This window comes from Ranitomeya imitator, chromosome 8, assembly GCF_032444005.1.
Source record: "Ranitomeya imitator isolate aRanImi1 chromosome 8, aRanImi1.pri, whole genome shotgun sequence".
In the NCBI taxonomy this organism is placed as follows: Eukaryota; Metazoa; Chordata; class Amphibia; order Anura; family Dendrobatidae; genus Ranitomeya; species Ranitomeya imitator.
Window position 1 is genome coordinate 55,247,873 of NC_091289.1, and position 18,278 is coordinate 55,266,150.

The window sequence follows — 18,278 nt, forward strand, 5'->3', positions numbered from 1 at the left end:
GCCAGCATCTTCTCATACCCCTCGCTTGACCTCCATAAAAAAATTAAGCCTATACTCACCTCCCGTGCCGGTGCCGCTCCCGCGGTGTCGGCACTCTGTCTCCCGGCAATTCCGTGCTGTTGTTGTGACGAGTGACGTCGGCGCCCAATCAGCAATGGCGTCACTGTCCCCGCCTCCTGTCGAATTGAGCAGGAAGAGGAAGTCAAAGATCGGCTGCAGCCCGGACTTCCTTTTCATGCTCGATTTGTCCGAAGGCGGCGACAGTGACGCCAGCTCTGATTGGGTGGCGGTATCACAACCACCACACGGGAGACCTGGGAGAGTGAGTGCCGACACCACAGGAGGAGAGTTTAGGCTTAATTATTTTATCGGTGCCAAACATTTTTATCAAAAACAAGCTGAACTAGTAGTGGACAACCCCTTAAAAGAGAACCTATCATGTCCCAAAAAGCTATTAGCATGCAGTTGTGGGGATACTCTGCAGGCTAATAGTGTTCCAAAGCTGCCCGTCTGCCACACTGTAAGCCCCGCTACCAGGACGAAAAGAACTTTAGTCCTCTGGCTTCCAGTCAAGAGGTGCATCCAGCATGGCTTCAGACACACTTAGTGAGTGGCAGCTATAACCACTCCCCCGACACTGACTGACAGCCAGCTGTCAGTCAGTGCCAGGGTTACGGTTCACCCGCCGCTGACTATTCACTGAGCAATGACTTAAACCATGACGCCAGAGGCTGGCGGATAGAACAAAGTTCATTTCCTCCCGGTAGCTGGGCTTACAGTGCGGCAGCTGGGCAGCTTTGGAACGCTATTAACCAGGAGATTTTTTTTTTAATTTTAACTAATATTTGTTTTAATTGTACTGAATTGAAATGAACCTTATTTGCGCCTGTTGGATATATTGGAGGGGAGAACAGCATTTCCAGCATGAAGTAATGAAGATGTGCCGAGTAGTGGCTCATGCTACCATTTGCATAGTGTGAATTAATGTTTTTTAAAGTGTATTTTATTGTGAAAAACTCCATGTCTATTTTTATGGTATTTTATACCATTACAGTGATAGTAAAGCATGGTCAGATACAAAATATGGAGTCGCAGGCAAAAGAGAAATACCGTACTAATCATAATATAACAAACCTTCAAAAACACAAAAAAAAAAAAAAACATGAGGTCTAAGAAAATATAGAGCATATTGTATATATACAGAAGACTAAATATAAAAAAGGCACAAAATCTCACAAATTACAGTTTTATACCCAGGGAATGAATATATACAGAAAAGAGTCTTGAGAAAACACCATATTACTGTGCAGCTGCATGGCAGGGTCAGTCACGAGACTCCTTCCAGCAGGGATAATGTTCCATTTTGGCGAGATTACAAAAACGGACTGAGCTCACCGCAGGCAGCCGCAAAACATCGGGCAGCAGTTTCCGCAGGAGAAACTCATAAATAACGTTCATGGAGCTGCAGATGAATTAATAAGGTTCTCCGCCGTCATGCATTGCCCAATCTCCCAGCAGTATTAAACACTTTTATTATTGTCCTTTGTATGTGGGCAGGTGAAGAAGGGGCTTACGTATGTAAATATTAAGCCACAAAGGACGGGTGAATTATTCTGACCTATGAAAAAATGACATTCAAGTAATTGGTTTAGAGAGAACAGTATGTGTCAAAGCAATGAGAGGTGACTCTGCAAACAGTGGAGCGGCCAACGGGGACAGAAACGGGACTTTATTACACTCCATTCTTTATAAGCCAGAACAGAAATGCTGCAGCACCAGCAGATCCACAACATCCTCCACAGCAATATGTATGTAAAAGAGAAACAGTGGAGGATTGGTGCCAAGAACCAACCCAATCACTGAGATAGAGGGGCAAAATATATTGCGGAGCGATGTGCCTTATTTAATAGGCAGGGTAATCAGTGTGCCCTAAGAGGAAGGGTAAGCAGTGTGCAGTGCGCCCTAAGAGGAAGGGTAAGTAGTGTGCAGTGCGCCCTACGAGGAAGGGTAAGCAGTGTGCAGTGCGCCCTACGAGGAAGGGTAAGCAGTGTGCAGTGCGCCCTAAGAGGAAGGGTAAGCAGTGTGCAGTGCATCCTAAGGGAAAAATCAGTGGCTAAAATCACAAAAATGCTAAGGCTATGTGCACACATTTAGTATTAGTAGCACATTTCTCAGAGCGTCGGCAGGATATATGCAGTATATTCTGAACGTTTTTGCACGCCTTTTCCTATTAATTTGAATGGGTGAAAACCGCTACAAAAACGATGAAAGATTAAAAAAATAAATAAATAAATCTGCACAGAAAAAATAAGCAGCGTGTGCATGAGATTTCAGAAAACAGGATTTTTGGTTGCTTACTGTAAAATCTGTTTCTCGGAGCCTTCACTAGGGGACACAGGAACCATGGGGTGTATGCTGCTGCCACAAGGAGGCTGACACTATGCACAAAAAAAGTTAGCTCCTCCTCTGCAGTGTACACCCCACCGACTGGCATTATAAACTTCAGTTAATGAGAAAGTAGTAGGAGAAAAAACAATAAGGTTGAAATAACAACCACAAAGATGAGAACTGTAAACATGAGAACAGTCATAGAACATAGAACCACAGAAACTGAATAACATGGGAGGGTGCTGTGTCCCCCAATGAAGGCTCCGAGAAACAGATTTTACAGTAAGCAACCAAAAATCTTTTCTCTATCGCCTCTCATTGGGGGACACAGGAACCATGGGACGTCCCAAAGCAGTCCCTGGGGTGGGAAAAACAGACTTCCATCAGGTCAGAGGACTCACCACTGCCGCCTGCAGGATCCTTCTGCCCAGGCTGGCGTCCGCCGGAGCATAGGTATGGACCTTGTAAAATTTGGCAAATGTGTGGATGGAAGACCAGGTTGCCGCTTTGCAAAGCCGTAGGGCGGAAGCCCTGTGGTGCACCGCCCAGGAAGCGCCGACTGCCCGGGTAGAGTGAGCCTTTATCCCATGAGGGGGCACTCTGTTCTTGACCCGGTAAGCCTCCAAAATTGCCGTTCTGATCCAGCGAGCAATAGTCGCCTTGGAAGCTACGTGTGCCATCAGGGATGACGAAAAGAGAATCCATCTTCCGGAAAGCGGCCGTTCTAGCCAGGTAGATCCTCACTGCCCTGACTAGGTCCAGCTTGTTAAACGATCGCTCCAGAGGATGAGTCGGAGCTGGACAAAAGGAAGGTAGAACGTTGTCCTCGTTGAGGTGGAAGGTGGAAACCACCTTAGGAAGGAAAGAAGGCAGAGGCCTGAGGACCACCTTGTCCTGGTGGATAACCAAGAAAGGAGGTCAGCAAGAAAGGGCCGCCAACTCAGAAACGCGGCGGATCGAAGTGATGGCCACAAGAAAAGCCACCTTCCAAGATGGAACTGAAAGGGAAAACTCCCTGAGAGGCTCAAAGGGGGAACCCCTCAGAACGTCAAGCACAAGCTTTAAATCCCATGAATCCACAGGGGCCCTGTACGGAGGGACAGCGTGGGCTACTCCTTGAAGGAAGGTCTTAACCTGTGGCTGAGATGATAACGTCTTCTGAAAGGGAAGGAGAGCTCAGAAACCTGGCCCTTTGGGGAACTAAGAGCGAGGCCCGAATCCAGTCCTGCTTGAAGGAAAGCCAAAATGGAAAGCAAGGAAAAGGACATAGGTGAAAAGCGGTTGGACTCGCCCCCAACGGAAGTAAGCCTTCCAGGTACGATAGTAGATCCTGGAAGACGAAGGCTTCCTAACCTGGATCATAGTGTGAATCATCTGGACCGAAAGGCCGGACGCTATTAGAATTGCGGTCTCAACAGCCATGCCGTTAAACTGAGTGACCGAAAATTCGTGTGGCAGATCGGACCCTGAGACAGCAGATCGGGTCAGGCGTCAGGGGGCGTCCACGAGAAGATTGACGATCTCCGCAAACCAAGATCTCATGGGCCAATCTGGAGCAATTAGAATGACCGGCACCCCTTCCGCCTTGACGTTTTTCAAAAGCTTGGGAAACAAGGGCCGGGGTGGAAACAGATAGGGTAGCACAAACTGCGACCAAGGAATGGCCAGAGCGTCAACACCACTGCGAGAGGATCGCGGGACCTTGGGACGACCCGAGGGACCTTCCTGTTCAATAGGGACACCGTGAGGTCCAGTTCCGGAATCCCACATCGAAGAGAAATCTGATGGAAGACCTCCTGAAGTAAGGACCATTCCCCTGCCGCGAGGCCCTCGCGGCTGAGGAAGTTGGCGGCCTAAATGTCCACGCCGGGGACATGCACCGCGGATTTCACCAGGACCGTTGCCTCTGCCCAAAGGAGGATCCTGGAAACCTCGGCCGAGGTCAGAGAACTCCGAGTCCACCCCTGGTGGTTGACATATGCCACTGCTGTGGCATTGTCTGTCTGGATTCGAATTGGCAGACTCCTGAGAATCCTTACCCAGTGAAGAAAAGACAGAAAGATGACCCGGAACTCGAGGACATTGATCGGCAGAGAGGACTCCTGCGCCGACCAACGACCCTGAAAAGACAGGTGACAAAGCCCCGCGCCTCAGCCGAGCAGGCTGGCGTCCGTCGTCACCACCTGCAAGAGAACTGGAAGGAAGGAGCTTCTCTGGGATATGAGAGGTGACCTCGGCCACCAGTTTAGGAACCGTTTGACCCGGGGAGAAAGCTGGATCGGACGACGCAGGGAGAAAACAGACCTGTCCCTCTGTGATAGAATAGCCTGCTGAAGAGGTCTTGAGTAAAATGGGTGAAGGGAATTGCTTCCGATGTTGCAACCAACCCCCCCAGGACCTTCATGGCCAATTGGAAAGGAGGGAAGCCGAGAACCCTGGAGCAAGCAAACTTCCCGATGAAGGAGGGATATTTTGTCTTCGGGAAGGAAGACTCTGGTCCGACAAGTGTCAAAGAACATGCCCAGAAATACGAGGCGCTGAGAAGGAACAAGACAGGACTTCTTCCTGTTGACGAGCCACCCGAAATGGGCTAGAGTGTCGGGGACGATGGATAGACTTTCGGAAGCCTGAAATAGAAATTTCTGAGCCTCCATGGAAGCGATTACTGAACGAGGGGATTCCATCCTGAAGTGTCTCAGACAAAACTTCTTGTTCAGCAATTTGAGATCCAAACTGGGACGAACCTTGTCGTCCTTTTTCGGTACAAAGAGATTCGAAGTGATGCCTGTGAACCGTTCCTGTTCTGGGACGGGAACGATTACCCCGGATTTAAGGAGGGAAAACAATGGCTGCAAAGAAACCTGGGACTAGAGCGGGGTCTCTTGAAGGTCGGGATTCGAAGAAACGATCACGGGGATGTGAAATGAATCTATTTTGTATCCAGAGGATACAAGTTCCCTGACCCATGCGTCCTCTACTGAGGAGACTCAGACGTCCCTGAGGAAGAGGAGACGGCTGCCCAGCCTGGGAAACGGGCTGGGGTCTAGTCGTGAGTCATGCCTAGGTGGATCTTCCAGTCCTAGTCCTGGAGGATCTACCTTAGGAGTAGCGGGAACGCCAGGAAGGAGAGGGTCTGAAGGATACCTTCTTCTCTTAATGTGCCTGTGGCCTCTGCTGTTGGGAAGAGGAATCTAATGCTGTGAAACGACGAAAAAGGCTGAAAAGACTGAAGTTGCCACCTAGGGGGAGGTAGGTGAGGTCTGGACTGTGGGAGAAGGGAACTGGTGCCGCCGTTGGCGTCCTTAATAATTGGTCCAGCTTGGAACTGAAAGGACGTGATCCTTGAAAAGGCAGGCTGGTAAGGGACTTCTTTGATGACAAATCCGCCTGCCAGGCCTTGAGCCAAACGGTGCGACGGCTGGCAACATTACTGGGCGCCTGAGCGGCACAAGATGCAGCGTCCAGGGAAGCGGAAACCAAATATTCCCCAGCGTGAGTAATCTGGGTGGCAAGTTCCACCAGCCAGTCTGGTGGAGCTCTGGCTTGAATGCCCCAATGGGGTTGTTTAGCCCATTTGGATACAGACTTCGAAAACCCAAGTGGAAGCAAAGGCCGGGCATAGGGAATACGCGGGCAGCTTCGAAAGTCGACTTTGCGAAGTATTGAATGATCCTATCGATGGAATCTTTCAGCGACGCCCCACCGGACAGCGTGAGGACTGTGTTGGTGGCAAGTCTAGAAGCCGGCAGATCCATAAAGGGAGAGGTCGTTCTCTATCGCCTCTCATTCCAGTTGGCGATGAGATCCGGAGGCAAGGGATATAAGACGCCAAGGCGCTTGTCTCTTTGAAAACGTCTGGTCGAATTCTCTCTTTCTCTGGCCAGAAGCTCATTGAATTCAGGATGAGGAGCGAATACCTTGGGAGGTAGTTTAGACCGTCTAAACGAAACCACCTGATCTGCGGGTTCTGTAGAGGAATATTTGATACCACAGGTCTGATTGGTCGCTCAAATGAAGCTTTTAACCATATTCCTCATGCTAGCGGTTTGGTTCGAATGAGGCCCCAAATTATCCTCCGAAGGTGCATCAGAGAAAGCCTCGCCTGACTCCGGGGAGGAGGACCAGGGGGAAGTCGATGTATGCTAGGACCGGACTTCTAAGCACGCTTGTGTGCTAGGATCTTGGTCCTACTGTGGGATCTATGAGGATATGGGGTGGCAGTACACGCCGTACTCATAGTCCATAAAGTGGGATTACAGGTGTGACTGTTCATCCTGTATCCCTCCGGAAAATCTGAAAAGGAATGACACACATTGAGGTAGATAAGGGTCTAATGAAAGACCCGTGTCCACCTCCTAATGACACTAAGCTAAACTGAGGTTCATAATGCCAGTCTATGGGGTGTACACTGCAGAGGAGGAGCTAACTTTTTTTGTGCATAGTGTCAGCCTCCTAGTGGCAGCAGCATACACCCATGATTCCTGTGTCCCCCAATGAGAGGCGATAGGGAAATCTCATTCACTTTGCTAGAACTATAAAAGGTTGTGTTTTTTTCCCAACGGGGAAAAAAAATGCAGTAAAAAACGCTGGCCATGACCAGGGATTTGATGTGGTGGTCATTCATCCACACCTTGATTGACCTAGCTGTGTGGCATGGCGCATTGTCCTGCTGAAAAAAACAGTCCTCAGAGTTGGGGAACATTGCCTGAGGAATCAACTGTTTTTCCAGGATAACCTTGTATGCGGCTTGATTCATACGTCCATCGCAAAGATTAACCTGCCCAATTCCAGCCTTGCTGATGCATCCCCAGATCAACACCTGGTTGTCTAATGGTTTAACGGAGACCTGGAGAGGCGTACAAGCCACATTGTCTTGCACCCACAGTGAATTTTGGTGGAGGATAGGTGATGATCTGGGGATGCTTCAGCAAGGCTGGAATAGGGCAGGTTGTTCTTTGCGAAGAACGTATGAATCAAGCCACATACAAGAACAGTTGATTCTTTCTACTCAGGCAATGTTCCCCAACTCCGAGGACTGTTTTTTCCAGCAGGACAATGCGCCATGAAAAAGCTAGTTCAATCAAGGTGTGGATGAAGGACCACCACATCACAACCTTGTCATGGCCAGCCCAATCTCCAGACCTGAACCCCATTGAAAACCTCTGGAATGTAATCAAGAGGAAGATGGATAGTCACAAGCCATCAAACAAAGAAGAACTGCTTACATTTTTGTACCAGGAATGGCATAAGGTCACCCATAAGCAGTGTGAAAGACTGGTGGAAAGCATGCCAAGACGCATGAAAGCTGGGATTAAAAATCATGGTTATTCCACAAAATATTGATTTCTGAACTCTTCCTGTGTTAAAATATTAGTATTGTTGTGTCTAAATGATTATGAACTTGTTTTTTTTGCATTACTTGAGGTCTTCAAGCAATGCATTTTTTTGCTATTTTGACCATTTCTCATTTTCAGAAAATACAAAATGTATTGCTTGGAACTTTGGAAACATGCTGTCAGTAGTTTATAGAATTAAAAAAAAAAAAAAATTACATTTTATACAAAAATATACCTATAAAGAGAAAAATCAGTCAAAATGCAAATTTTGCTATATATATATATATATATATATATATATATATATATATATATATATATATATATATATATATATACAGTGAGGCAAAAAAGTATTTAGTCAGTCAGCAATAGTGCAAGTTCCACCACTTAAAAAGATGAGAGGCGTCTGTAATTTACATCATAGGTAGACCTCAACTATGGGAGACAAACTGAGAGAAAAAAATCCAGAAAATCACATTGTCTGTTTTTTTAACATTTTATTTGCATATTATGGTGGAAAATAAGTATTTGGTCAGAAACAAACAATCAAGATTTCTGGCTCTCACAGACCTGTAACTTCTTCTATAAGAGTCTCCTCTTTCCTACACTCATTACCTGTAGTAATGGCACCTGTTTAAACTTGTTATCAGTATAAAAAGACACCTGTGCACACCCTCAAACAGTCTGACTCCAAACTCCACTATGGTGAAGACCAAAGAGCTGTCAAAGGACACCAGAAACAAAATTGTAGCCCTGCACCAGGCTGGGAAGACTGAATCTGCAATAGCCAACCAGCTTGGAGTGAAGAAATCAACAGTGGGAGCAATAATTAGAAAATGGAAGACATACAAGACCACTGATAATCTCCCTCGATCTGGGGCTCCATGCAAAATCCCACCCCGTGGGGTCAGAATGATCACAAGAACGATGAGCAAAAATCCCAGAACCACGCGGGGGGACCTAGTGAATGAACTGCAGAGAGCTGGGACCAATGTAACAAGGCCTACCATAAGTAACACACTACGCCACCAAGGACTCAGATCCTGCAGTGCCAGACGTGTCCCACTGCTTAAGCCAGTACATGTCCGGGCCCGTCTGAAGTTTGCTAGAGAGCATTTGGATGATCCAGAGGAGTTTTGGGAGAATGTCCTATGGTCTGATGAAACCAAACTGGAACTGTTTGGTAGAAACACAACTTGTCGTGTTTGGAGGAAAAAGAATACTGAGTTGCATCCATCAAACACCATACCTACTGTAAAGCATGGTGGTGGAAACATCATGCTTTGGGGCTGTTTCTCTGCAAAGGGGCCAGGACGACTGATCCGGGTACATGAAAGAATGAATGGGGCCATGTATCGTGAGATTTTGAATGCAAACCTCCTTCCATCAGCAAGGGCATTGAAGATGAAACATGGCTGGGTCTTTCAACATGACAATGATCCAAAGCACACCGCCAGGGCAATGAAGGAGTGGCTTCGTAAGAAGCATTTCAAGGTCCTGGAGTGCCCTAGCCAGTCTCCAGATCTCAACCCTATAGAAAACCTTTGGAGGGAGTTGAAAGTCCGTGTTGCCAAGCGAAAAGCCAAAAACATCACTGCTCTAGAGGAGATCTGCATGGAGGAATGGGTCAACATACCAACAACAGTGTGTGGCAACCTTGTGAAGACTTACAGAAAATGTTTGACCTCTGTCATTGCCAACAAAGGATATATTACAAAGTATTGAGATGAAATTTTGTTTCTGACCAAATACTTATTTTCCACCATAATATGCAAATAAAATGTTAAAAAAACAGACAATGTGATTTTCTGGATTTTTTTTTCTCAGTTTGTCTCCCATAGTTGAGGTCTACCTATGATGTAAATTACAGACGCCTCTCATCTTTTTAAGTGGTGGAACTTGCACTATTGCTGACTGACTAAATACTTTTTTGCCCCACTGTATATATATATATATATATATATATATATATATATATATATATATATATATATATATATATATATATATATATATATATATATATATATATATATATATATATATATATACACACATATACAGTTAGGGCCAGAAATATTTGGACAGTGACACAATTTTCGCGAGTTGGGCTCTGCATGCCACCACATTGGATTTGAAATGAAACCTCTACAACAGAATTCAAGTGCAGATTGTAACGTTTAATTTGAAGGGTTGAACAAAAATATCTGATAGAAAATGTAGGAATTGTACACATTTCTTTACAAACACTCCACATTTTAGGAGGTCAAAAGTAATTGGACAAATAAACATAACCCAAACAAAATATTTTTATTTTCAATATTTTGTTGCAAATCCTTTGGAGACAATCACTGCCTTAAGTCTGGAACCCATGGACATCACCAAACGCTGGGTTTCCTCCTTCTTAATGCTTTGCCAGGCCTTTACAGCCGCAGCCTTCAGGTCTTGCTTGTTTGTGGGTCTTTCCGTCTTAAGTCTGGATTTGAGCAAGTGAAATGCATGCTCAATTGGGTTTAGATCTGGAGATTGACTTGGCCATTGCAGAATGTTCCACTTTTTGGCACTCATGAACTCCTGGGTAGCTTTGGCTGTATGCTTGGGGTCATTGTCCATCTGTACTATGAAGCGCCGTCCAATCAACTTTGCAGCATTTGGCTGAATCTGGGCTGAAAGTATATCCCGGTACACTTCAGAATTCATCCGGCTACTCTTGTCTGCTCTTATGTCATCAATAAACACAAGTGACCCAGTGCCATTGAAAGCCATGCATGCCCATGCCATCACGTTGCCTCCACCATGTTTTACAGAGGATGTGGTGTGCCTTGGATCATGTGCCGTTCCCTTTCTTCTCCAAACTTTTTTCTTCCCATCATTCTGGTACAGGTTGATCTTTGTCTCATCTGTCCATAGAATACTTTTCCAGAACTGAGCTGGCTTCTTGAGGTGTTTTTCTGCAAATTTAACTCTGGCCTGTCTATTTTTGGTATTGATGAATGGTTTGCATCTAGATGTGAACCCTTTGTATTTACTGTCATGGAGTTTTCTCTTTACTGTTGACTTAGAGACAGATACACCTACTTCACTGAGAGTGTTCTGGACTTCAGTTGACGTTGTGAACGGGTTCTTCTTCACCAAATTAAGTATGCGGCGATCATCCATCACGGTTGTCATCCGTGGACGCCCAGGCCTTTTTGAGTTCCCAAGCTCACCAGTCAATTCCTTTTTTCTCAGAATGTACCCAACTGTTGATTTTGCTACTCCAAGCATGTCTGCTATCTCTCTGATGGATTTTTTCTTTTTTTTCAGCCTCAGGATGTTCTGCTTCACCTCAATTGAGAGTTCCTTTGACCGCATGTTGTCTGCTCACAGCAACAGCTTCCAAATGCAAAACCACACACCTTGAATCCACCCCTGACCTTTTAACTACTTCATTGATTACAGGTTAACGAGGGAGACGCCTTCAGAGTTAATTGCAGCCCTTAGAGTCCATTGTCCAATTACTTGTGGTCCCTTGAAAAAGAGGACGCTATGCATTACAGAGCTATGATTCCTAAACCCTTTCTCCGATTTGGATGTGGAAACTATCATATTGCAGCTGTGAGTGTGCACTTTCAGCCCAGCCCATATTATATATATAATTGTATTTCTGAACATGTTTTTGTAAACAGCTAAAATAACAAAACTTGTGTCACTGTCCAAATATTTCTGGCCCTAACTGTATGTATGTATGTATGTATGTATATATATATATATATATATATATATATATATATATATATATATATATATATATATATATATATATATATATATATATATATATATATATATATATATATATATATATATATATATACATACATACACACAGCCGGCAAAAAAAATCTTTACACTTGCGCAGCAAAAAAATACTTTACATGTAATATCCACATCATAATTTCACTTTTTAAAAGTGTACACAATGGGGGAGATAATAAAAAACTGTCTAATATTAAAGCTGGCTTTGTTGCAAATATCAACCAATCAACGCTCAGTTTTCACTTCTCTGGTAAAGCGAAAGCTGCACTCTGATTGGTTGTTATGTGCAGCCCAGACAGTTTTGCTGTTGGGCAGTCTTTTATTATCTCCCACGATGGGTCGAAAGAAGCTTAAAATGGAAGAGAAATCCCGTGCCTTGACTCTGCTCGAGAAGGAGGATTCGGTGATTGTTGTAGCTAGAGATCTGGGAGTGTCAAGAGAAGCAATTTATCAACTGAAGCGGTCGGCGGCATCATTGCCTCCTGGGATGGTACCGCAGAGGAAGTCAGGCTCTGGCGCACCTAAGAAGACTTCACCAAGGACTGATAAGCTTCTGAAGCGTGAAGTGATGTCACATCCTTCTATTAACTGCTGTTGAACTAAAAAACAAGTACCCTATGCTCCTCCCGAACATCGCAACTAGGACAATTCGTCACCGCCTGCAGAAGGACCTGGGTCTACCAAGTTGCCGTGCCGCAAAGAAGCCCCTGCGAGTAAAAAATACTCGGAGGACACCCGAGCGTACTCGAGAAATCTCAAGTAACGAGTATATTCACTCATCACTAGAAATAATATCATTACCAGCGTGGCATTGGACACCTATGTGGCACATAGACAGTGCTGTGCAAAAGTTTTAGGTGGGTGTGGGAAAAAAACACTGCGAAGTACAAACTGATGATGCTTTGATGGCAAAGTGAGGTCACACCAAATAATGATTTAGATTTATCTTTGAATTTAGTGAATTGATAAAAATAATTTATGAACAACTATTTATGTAGCATTTTTCCCCACATCCGATTAAAACTTTTGCACATCACGGTAGATATGGAGATAGTATAGTTTTAAAAGCATATACTGTACAGACCAAAAGTTTAGACACACCTTCTCATTTAAAGATTTTTCTGTATTTTCATGACTATGAAAATTGTACAATCAAACTGAATGCATCCAAACTATGAATTACCACATGTGGAATTATATACTTAACAAAAAAGTGTGAAACAACTGAAAATATGTCTTATATTCTAGGTTCTTCAAAGGAGCCACGTTTTGCTTTGATGACTGCTTTGCACACTCTTGGCATTCTCTTGATGAGCTTCAAGAGGTAGTCACTGGAAATGGTTTTCACTTCACAGGTGTGCCCTGTCAGGTTTAATAAGTGGGATTTCTTGCCTTATAAATGGGGTTGGGACCATCAGTTGTGTTGTGCAGAAGTCTGGTGGATAAACAGCTGATAGTCCTACTGAATAGACTGTTAGAATTTGTATTATGTCAAGAAAAAAGCAGCTAAGTAAAGAAAAATGAGTGGCCATCATTACTTTAAGAAATGAAGGTCAGTCAGTCCGAAAAATTGGGAAAACTTTTAAAGTGTCCCCAAGTGCAGTGGCAAAAACCATCAAGCGCTACAAAGAAACTGGCTCACATGAGGACCGCCCCAGGAAAGGAACACCAAGAGTCACCTCTGCTTCTGAGGATAAGTTTATCTAAGTCACCAGCCTTAGAAATCGCAGGTTAACAGCAGTTCAGATTAGAGACCAGGTCAATGCCACACAAAGTTCTAGCAGCAGACAGATCTCTACAACAACTGTTAAGAGGAGACTTTGTGCAGCAGGCCTTCATGGTAAAATAGCTGCTAGGAAACCACTGCTAAGGACAGGCTACAAGCAGAAGAGACTTGTTTGGGCTAAAGAACACAAGGAATGGACATTAGACCAGTGGAAATCTGTGCTTTGGTTTGATGAGTCCAAATTTGAGATCTTTGGTTCCAACCACCATGTCTTTGTGCGACACAGAAAGGGTGAACGGATGGACTCTACATGCCTGGTTCCCAGCGTGAAGCATGGAGGAGGAGGTGTGATGGTGTGGGGGTGCTTTGCTAGTGCCACTGTTGGGGATTTATTCAAAATTGAAGGCATACTGAACCAGCATGGCTACCACAGCATCTTGCAGCGGCATGCTATTCCATCCGGTTTGTGTTTAGTTGGACAATCATTTATTTTTCAACAGCACAATGACCACAAACACACCTCCAGGCTGTGTAAGGGTTATTTGACCAAGAAGGAGAGTGATGGGGTGCTACACCAGATGACCTGGCCTCCACAGTCAACAGACCTGAACCCAATCGAGATGGTTTGGGGTGTGCTGGACCGCAGAGTGAAGGCAAAAGGGCCAACAAGTGCTAAGCATCTCTGGGAACTCCTTCAAGATTGTTGGAAGACCATTCCCGGTGACTACCTCTTGAAGCTCATCAAGAGAATGCCAAGAGTGTGTAAAAGAGTCATCAAAGCAAAACGTGGCTACTTTGAAGAACCTAGAATATAAGACATATTTTCAGTGGTTTCACACTTTTTTGTTAAGTATATAATTCCACATGTGTTAATTCATAGTTTTGATGCCTTCAGTGTGAATGTACAATTTTCATAGTGATGAAAATACAGAAAAATCTTTAAATGAGAAAGTGTGTTCAAACTTTTGGTCTGTACTGTACGTCAAAATAAATGTTCCATTGGAGATGGTAAAAAAACACAGGTGAGAACACGAACGCCATTATTAACGACTTGCAGACCATCTATAGAGTTTAAATGTCCACGTTTTACTCTGCAATGATATTCTAAAACATCACTGCATAGTATGGCAGCTGTAGGAGGTTGTGCACGATTGAGGAGCCAGGTGTCAGACACAGCCAGACTCTCCATACACAAGACAGAGATGGTAATAAACTGTCTCTGCCTTCCTGATTGCTGTACACACAGTGCTGAACATGAGCTCTGAATACGGTATAAGAAGCGCTAACCCAGCGACCATGTGACTGCCAGGAGTTGCTGGGTCCTAGCAAAACGCAAACCAGCTCTGCTGTTAAAGCAGGAAGCTGAATTTGCCCTGTGACTAGGGCTAATATGCCAGCTTCAATCAGCAATATAAAAATGGATTTACATGTTTAAATGCCACCATAAAAGGCTTTAGTGACACTACCAGGTACCAAAATTGTGATATAATTTAAAAAAATGAATGAGTGTATAGTAAAAAAAAATTAATTCATTTCAATGAAATTAAATTAAAAAAGCCACTGCCAATCTGAATTGCTGCATCTAACCCTGCCCCAATCGGGGGAAAAAAAAAACAAACATATTTCTAACATATGAAAATTATTTCTGTGTAAAGGAGAATTCAATTTCAAAGGTTTAAATGTTCTTTTAGTGCTTAATTTAAAAAAAGTGAAAAATAGACAGATAATACTTTATTTGTTTCTTTACATTTTATCTCTTATCTAAAAAAAAATTCATAAAAAAAATAGGGGCCACGTTTTATGAAATAATAATTAAAAAAAAAAAAGGCGAAATTTATTTAAATATCATAAAGAGAAAAACCACATGTATGAAAAAAAAACCTGAACATGTGTCTGATACGGAATGGGAAAAAGTGGCCACGTGGCGTCCAAATCGTTTTCGTGGCTGTACGCACAGAGACACATACAGCGCAGCATCTTCTCACAGCTGGCAGAAATCGGGGAGCACTGCTGCATTATGTACAGAATTCCCCGGTACTTATAGTCTATGAATAATTAGCATAACATATGTACCTGGTTTTCTGCAGCTCTACCCGTCTGACTCACAAATACTCTCTCAAACCTGAAAATAAAGAAAATTCCTGTAAGATTTCTATTAAATCAATTCTGACATCCACTATTAATAATAACAATCATCATTAATTATTATAGCGGGTCTAGAGGGGTAATGATTCTCCTTGTAAAGAGACCTCTTAGATGTCACTATTAATTGCTGGCAGCGGAATTATTTTTACCGCATAGTGAACAGCCTCAAAAAGAGACTTTTGCGTTTTTTTATCTCTTCATCATCCACCCCTCCCCCATATAGATCTTATCTCCAATTATAGCACATGTGATGTGAACGGAAAAGTTGGAACTGGCACTAGAAGAGGTTTACTATTAGAAAAGTATTTGTTGTGAACACCGCCCCCGAGGAGTCTAGGCTGCTTACTTCCTCTCCATTTGGGGCCTTTTTCTGTGTAGGAAAGTGGCCGCTTGCCTGGAAGGCAGCAATATACTGAGACCACCCGAAAAAATCTGCTAATTTTTAATGTTCTGTACTACGTGTCCTCGACATTTACTGTTTTTGAGAAAGGTGAATATCTGCACATAGAATCCCCCGGGAGCAGTCGGGTATGATTTATAGATAGGCACAAACTTCTACAACCATCACAGTGATAAAAGTCGCCGAATAGCTGACCACCCTCACAGATGCCATGTTAGCGCTAATCGCCAAACCACCGCGTGGTGAAGTGGCGGCAGACGTCCGGCAATTACCTCTCATGGCGGAGAAAAACATTATTCAGGTTGTCGTTCACTAGAAGAAGCTCCTCCGTGAGTTGTTCATGGGTCACTCGAGGGATCAGCTCCAGGACTCGCTGCTGCATGGATCGACACGTACGGTTCAACTCCTGGAAAGAAAACAAGCAACGCTCATGTCTGGTGACAACGCCAAAGATGTATGGCGCGCGCTGTCCTGCCTGCTATAGCATAGGATACACTGACACTCGACATCAAGTAACTGTAATAGTGACCATGTGGTATGCACTAGAAATAGAACAAAAAACGCACATATATTTTGTATTTTTTGGACCGCAAGATGCATTTTTTAGCAAGAAAAACTCTTGTTGAAAAGTGTGTGCATCTTATAGTCCTGACTAGCTGAAGAGTCTGTCAGATCATGCCAAAGAACTTTAAAATGTGGTAATGCATGTACATAGCAGAGCTGTGTGTGTTAATGCAGAGCTGTATTTGCATGTGGCAACGCTGCGTGTGTATATATACAGCAGAGCACAGTGTGTGATTATATAGGAGTTGTATGTACATGTAGCAGAGCTGTGTGTATATATACAGCAGAGCACAGTGTGTGATTATATAGGAGTTGTATGTACATGTAGCAGAGCTGTGTGTATATATACAGCAGAGCACAGTGTGTGATTATATAGGAGATGTATGTACATGTAGCAGAGCTGTGTGTATATATACAGCAGAGCAGTGTGTGTGATTATATAGGAGATGTATGTACATGTAGCAGAGCTGTGTGTATATATACAGCAGAGCACAGTGTGTGATTATATGAGATGTATGTACATGTAGCAGAGCTGTGTGTATATATACAGCAGAGCACAGTGTGTGATTATATAGGAGATGTATGTACATGTAGCAGAGCTGTGTGTATATATATATATACAGCAGAGCACAGTGTGTGATTATATAGGAGATGTATGTACATGTAGCAGAGCTGTGTGTGTATGAGAGCTGCATGTGTATGTAGCAGAGCTGCGTATATATACAGCAGAGCTGAGTAGGTGTATATACCAGAACACTGTGTGCGCTTATGTATGATATATATACATATATGGATTTATCCCAATCAGATTTCTGTTCGAGCTGCAACCACAGGTTGGATGTATTCCTGTTTTTTCAATGCGTTGGGGTGGCTTTGCCAAATATATATATATATATATATATATATATATATATATATATATATATATATTTATTTTTTTCTGGTATATATATATTTTTTTTTTTTTTTTTGGCATATACAGTGGGGCAAAAAAGTATTTAGTCAGTCAGCAATAGTGCAAGTTCCACCACTTAAAAGGATGAGAGGCGTCTGTAATTTACATCATAGGTAGACCTCAACTATTGGAGACAAACTGAGAAAAAAAAATCCAGAAAATCACAGTCTGTTTTTTTAACATTTTATTTGCATATTATGGTGGAAAATAAGTATTTGGTCAGAAACAAAATTTCATCTCAATACTTTGTAATATATCCTTTGTTGGCAATGACAGAGGTCAAACGTTTTCTGTAAGTCTTCACAAGGTTGCCACACACTGTTGTTGGTATGTTGGCCCATTCCTCCATGCAGATCTCCTCTAGAGCAGTGATGTTTTTGGCTTTTCGCTTGGCAACACGGACTTTCAACTCCCTCCAAAGGTTTTCTATAGGGTTGAGATCTGGAGACTGGCTAGGCCACTCCAGGACCTTGAAATGCTTCTTACGAAGCCACTCCTTCGTTGCCCTGGCGGTGTGCTTTGGATCATTGTCATGTTGAAAGACCCAGCCACTTTTCATCTTCAATGCCCTTGCTGATGGAAGGAGGTTTGCACTCAAAATCTCACGATACATGGCCCCATTCATTCTTTCATGTACCCGGATCAGTCGTCCTGGCCCCTTTGCAGAGAAACAGCCCCAAAGCATGATGTTTCCACCACCATGCTTTACAGTAGGTATGGTGTTTGATGGATGCAACTCAGTATTCTTTTTCCTCCAAATACGACAAGTTGTGTTTCTACCAAACAGCTCCAGTTTGGTTTCATCAGACCATAGGACATTCTCCCAAAACTCCTCTGGATCATCCAAATGCTCTCTAGCAAACTTCAGATGGGCCCGGACATGTACTGGCTTAAGCAGTGGGACACGTCTGGCACTGCAGGATCTGAGTCCATGGTGGCGTAGTGTGTTACTTATGGTAGGCC

At 43.6% G+C, this 18,278-nt stretch overlaps 1 protein-coding gene across 1 annotated transcript in view; it reads right to left on the reverse strand.

Moving 5' to 3' along the window:
• Positions 1 to 18,278, reverse strand: part of TOM1 (target of myb1 membrane trafficking protein) — a 110,620-nt gene that overhangs the window by 47,465 nt on the left and 44,877 nt on the right. Inside the window, exons 8-9 of the mRNA XM_069736941.1 lie at positions 16,069 to 16,202; positions 15,325 to 15,373 (exon numbers count right to left, since the gene is read on the reverse strand). Coding sequence (XP_069593042.1) covers positions 15,325 to 15,373; positions 16,069 to 16,202 — 183 coding nt within the window. The remainder of the gene's footprint in view (positions 1 to 15,324; positions 15,374 to 16,068; positions 16,203 to 18,278) is intronic.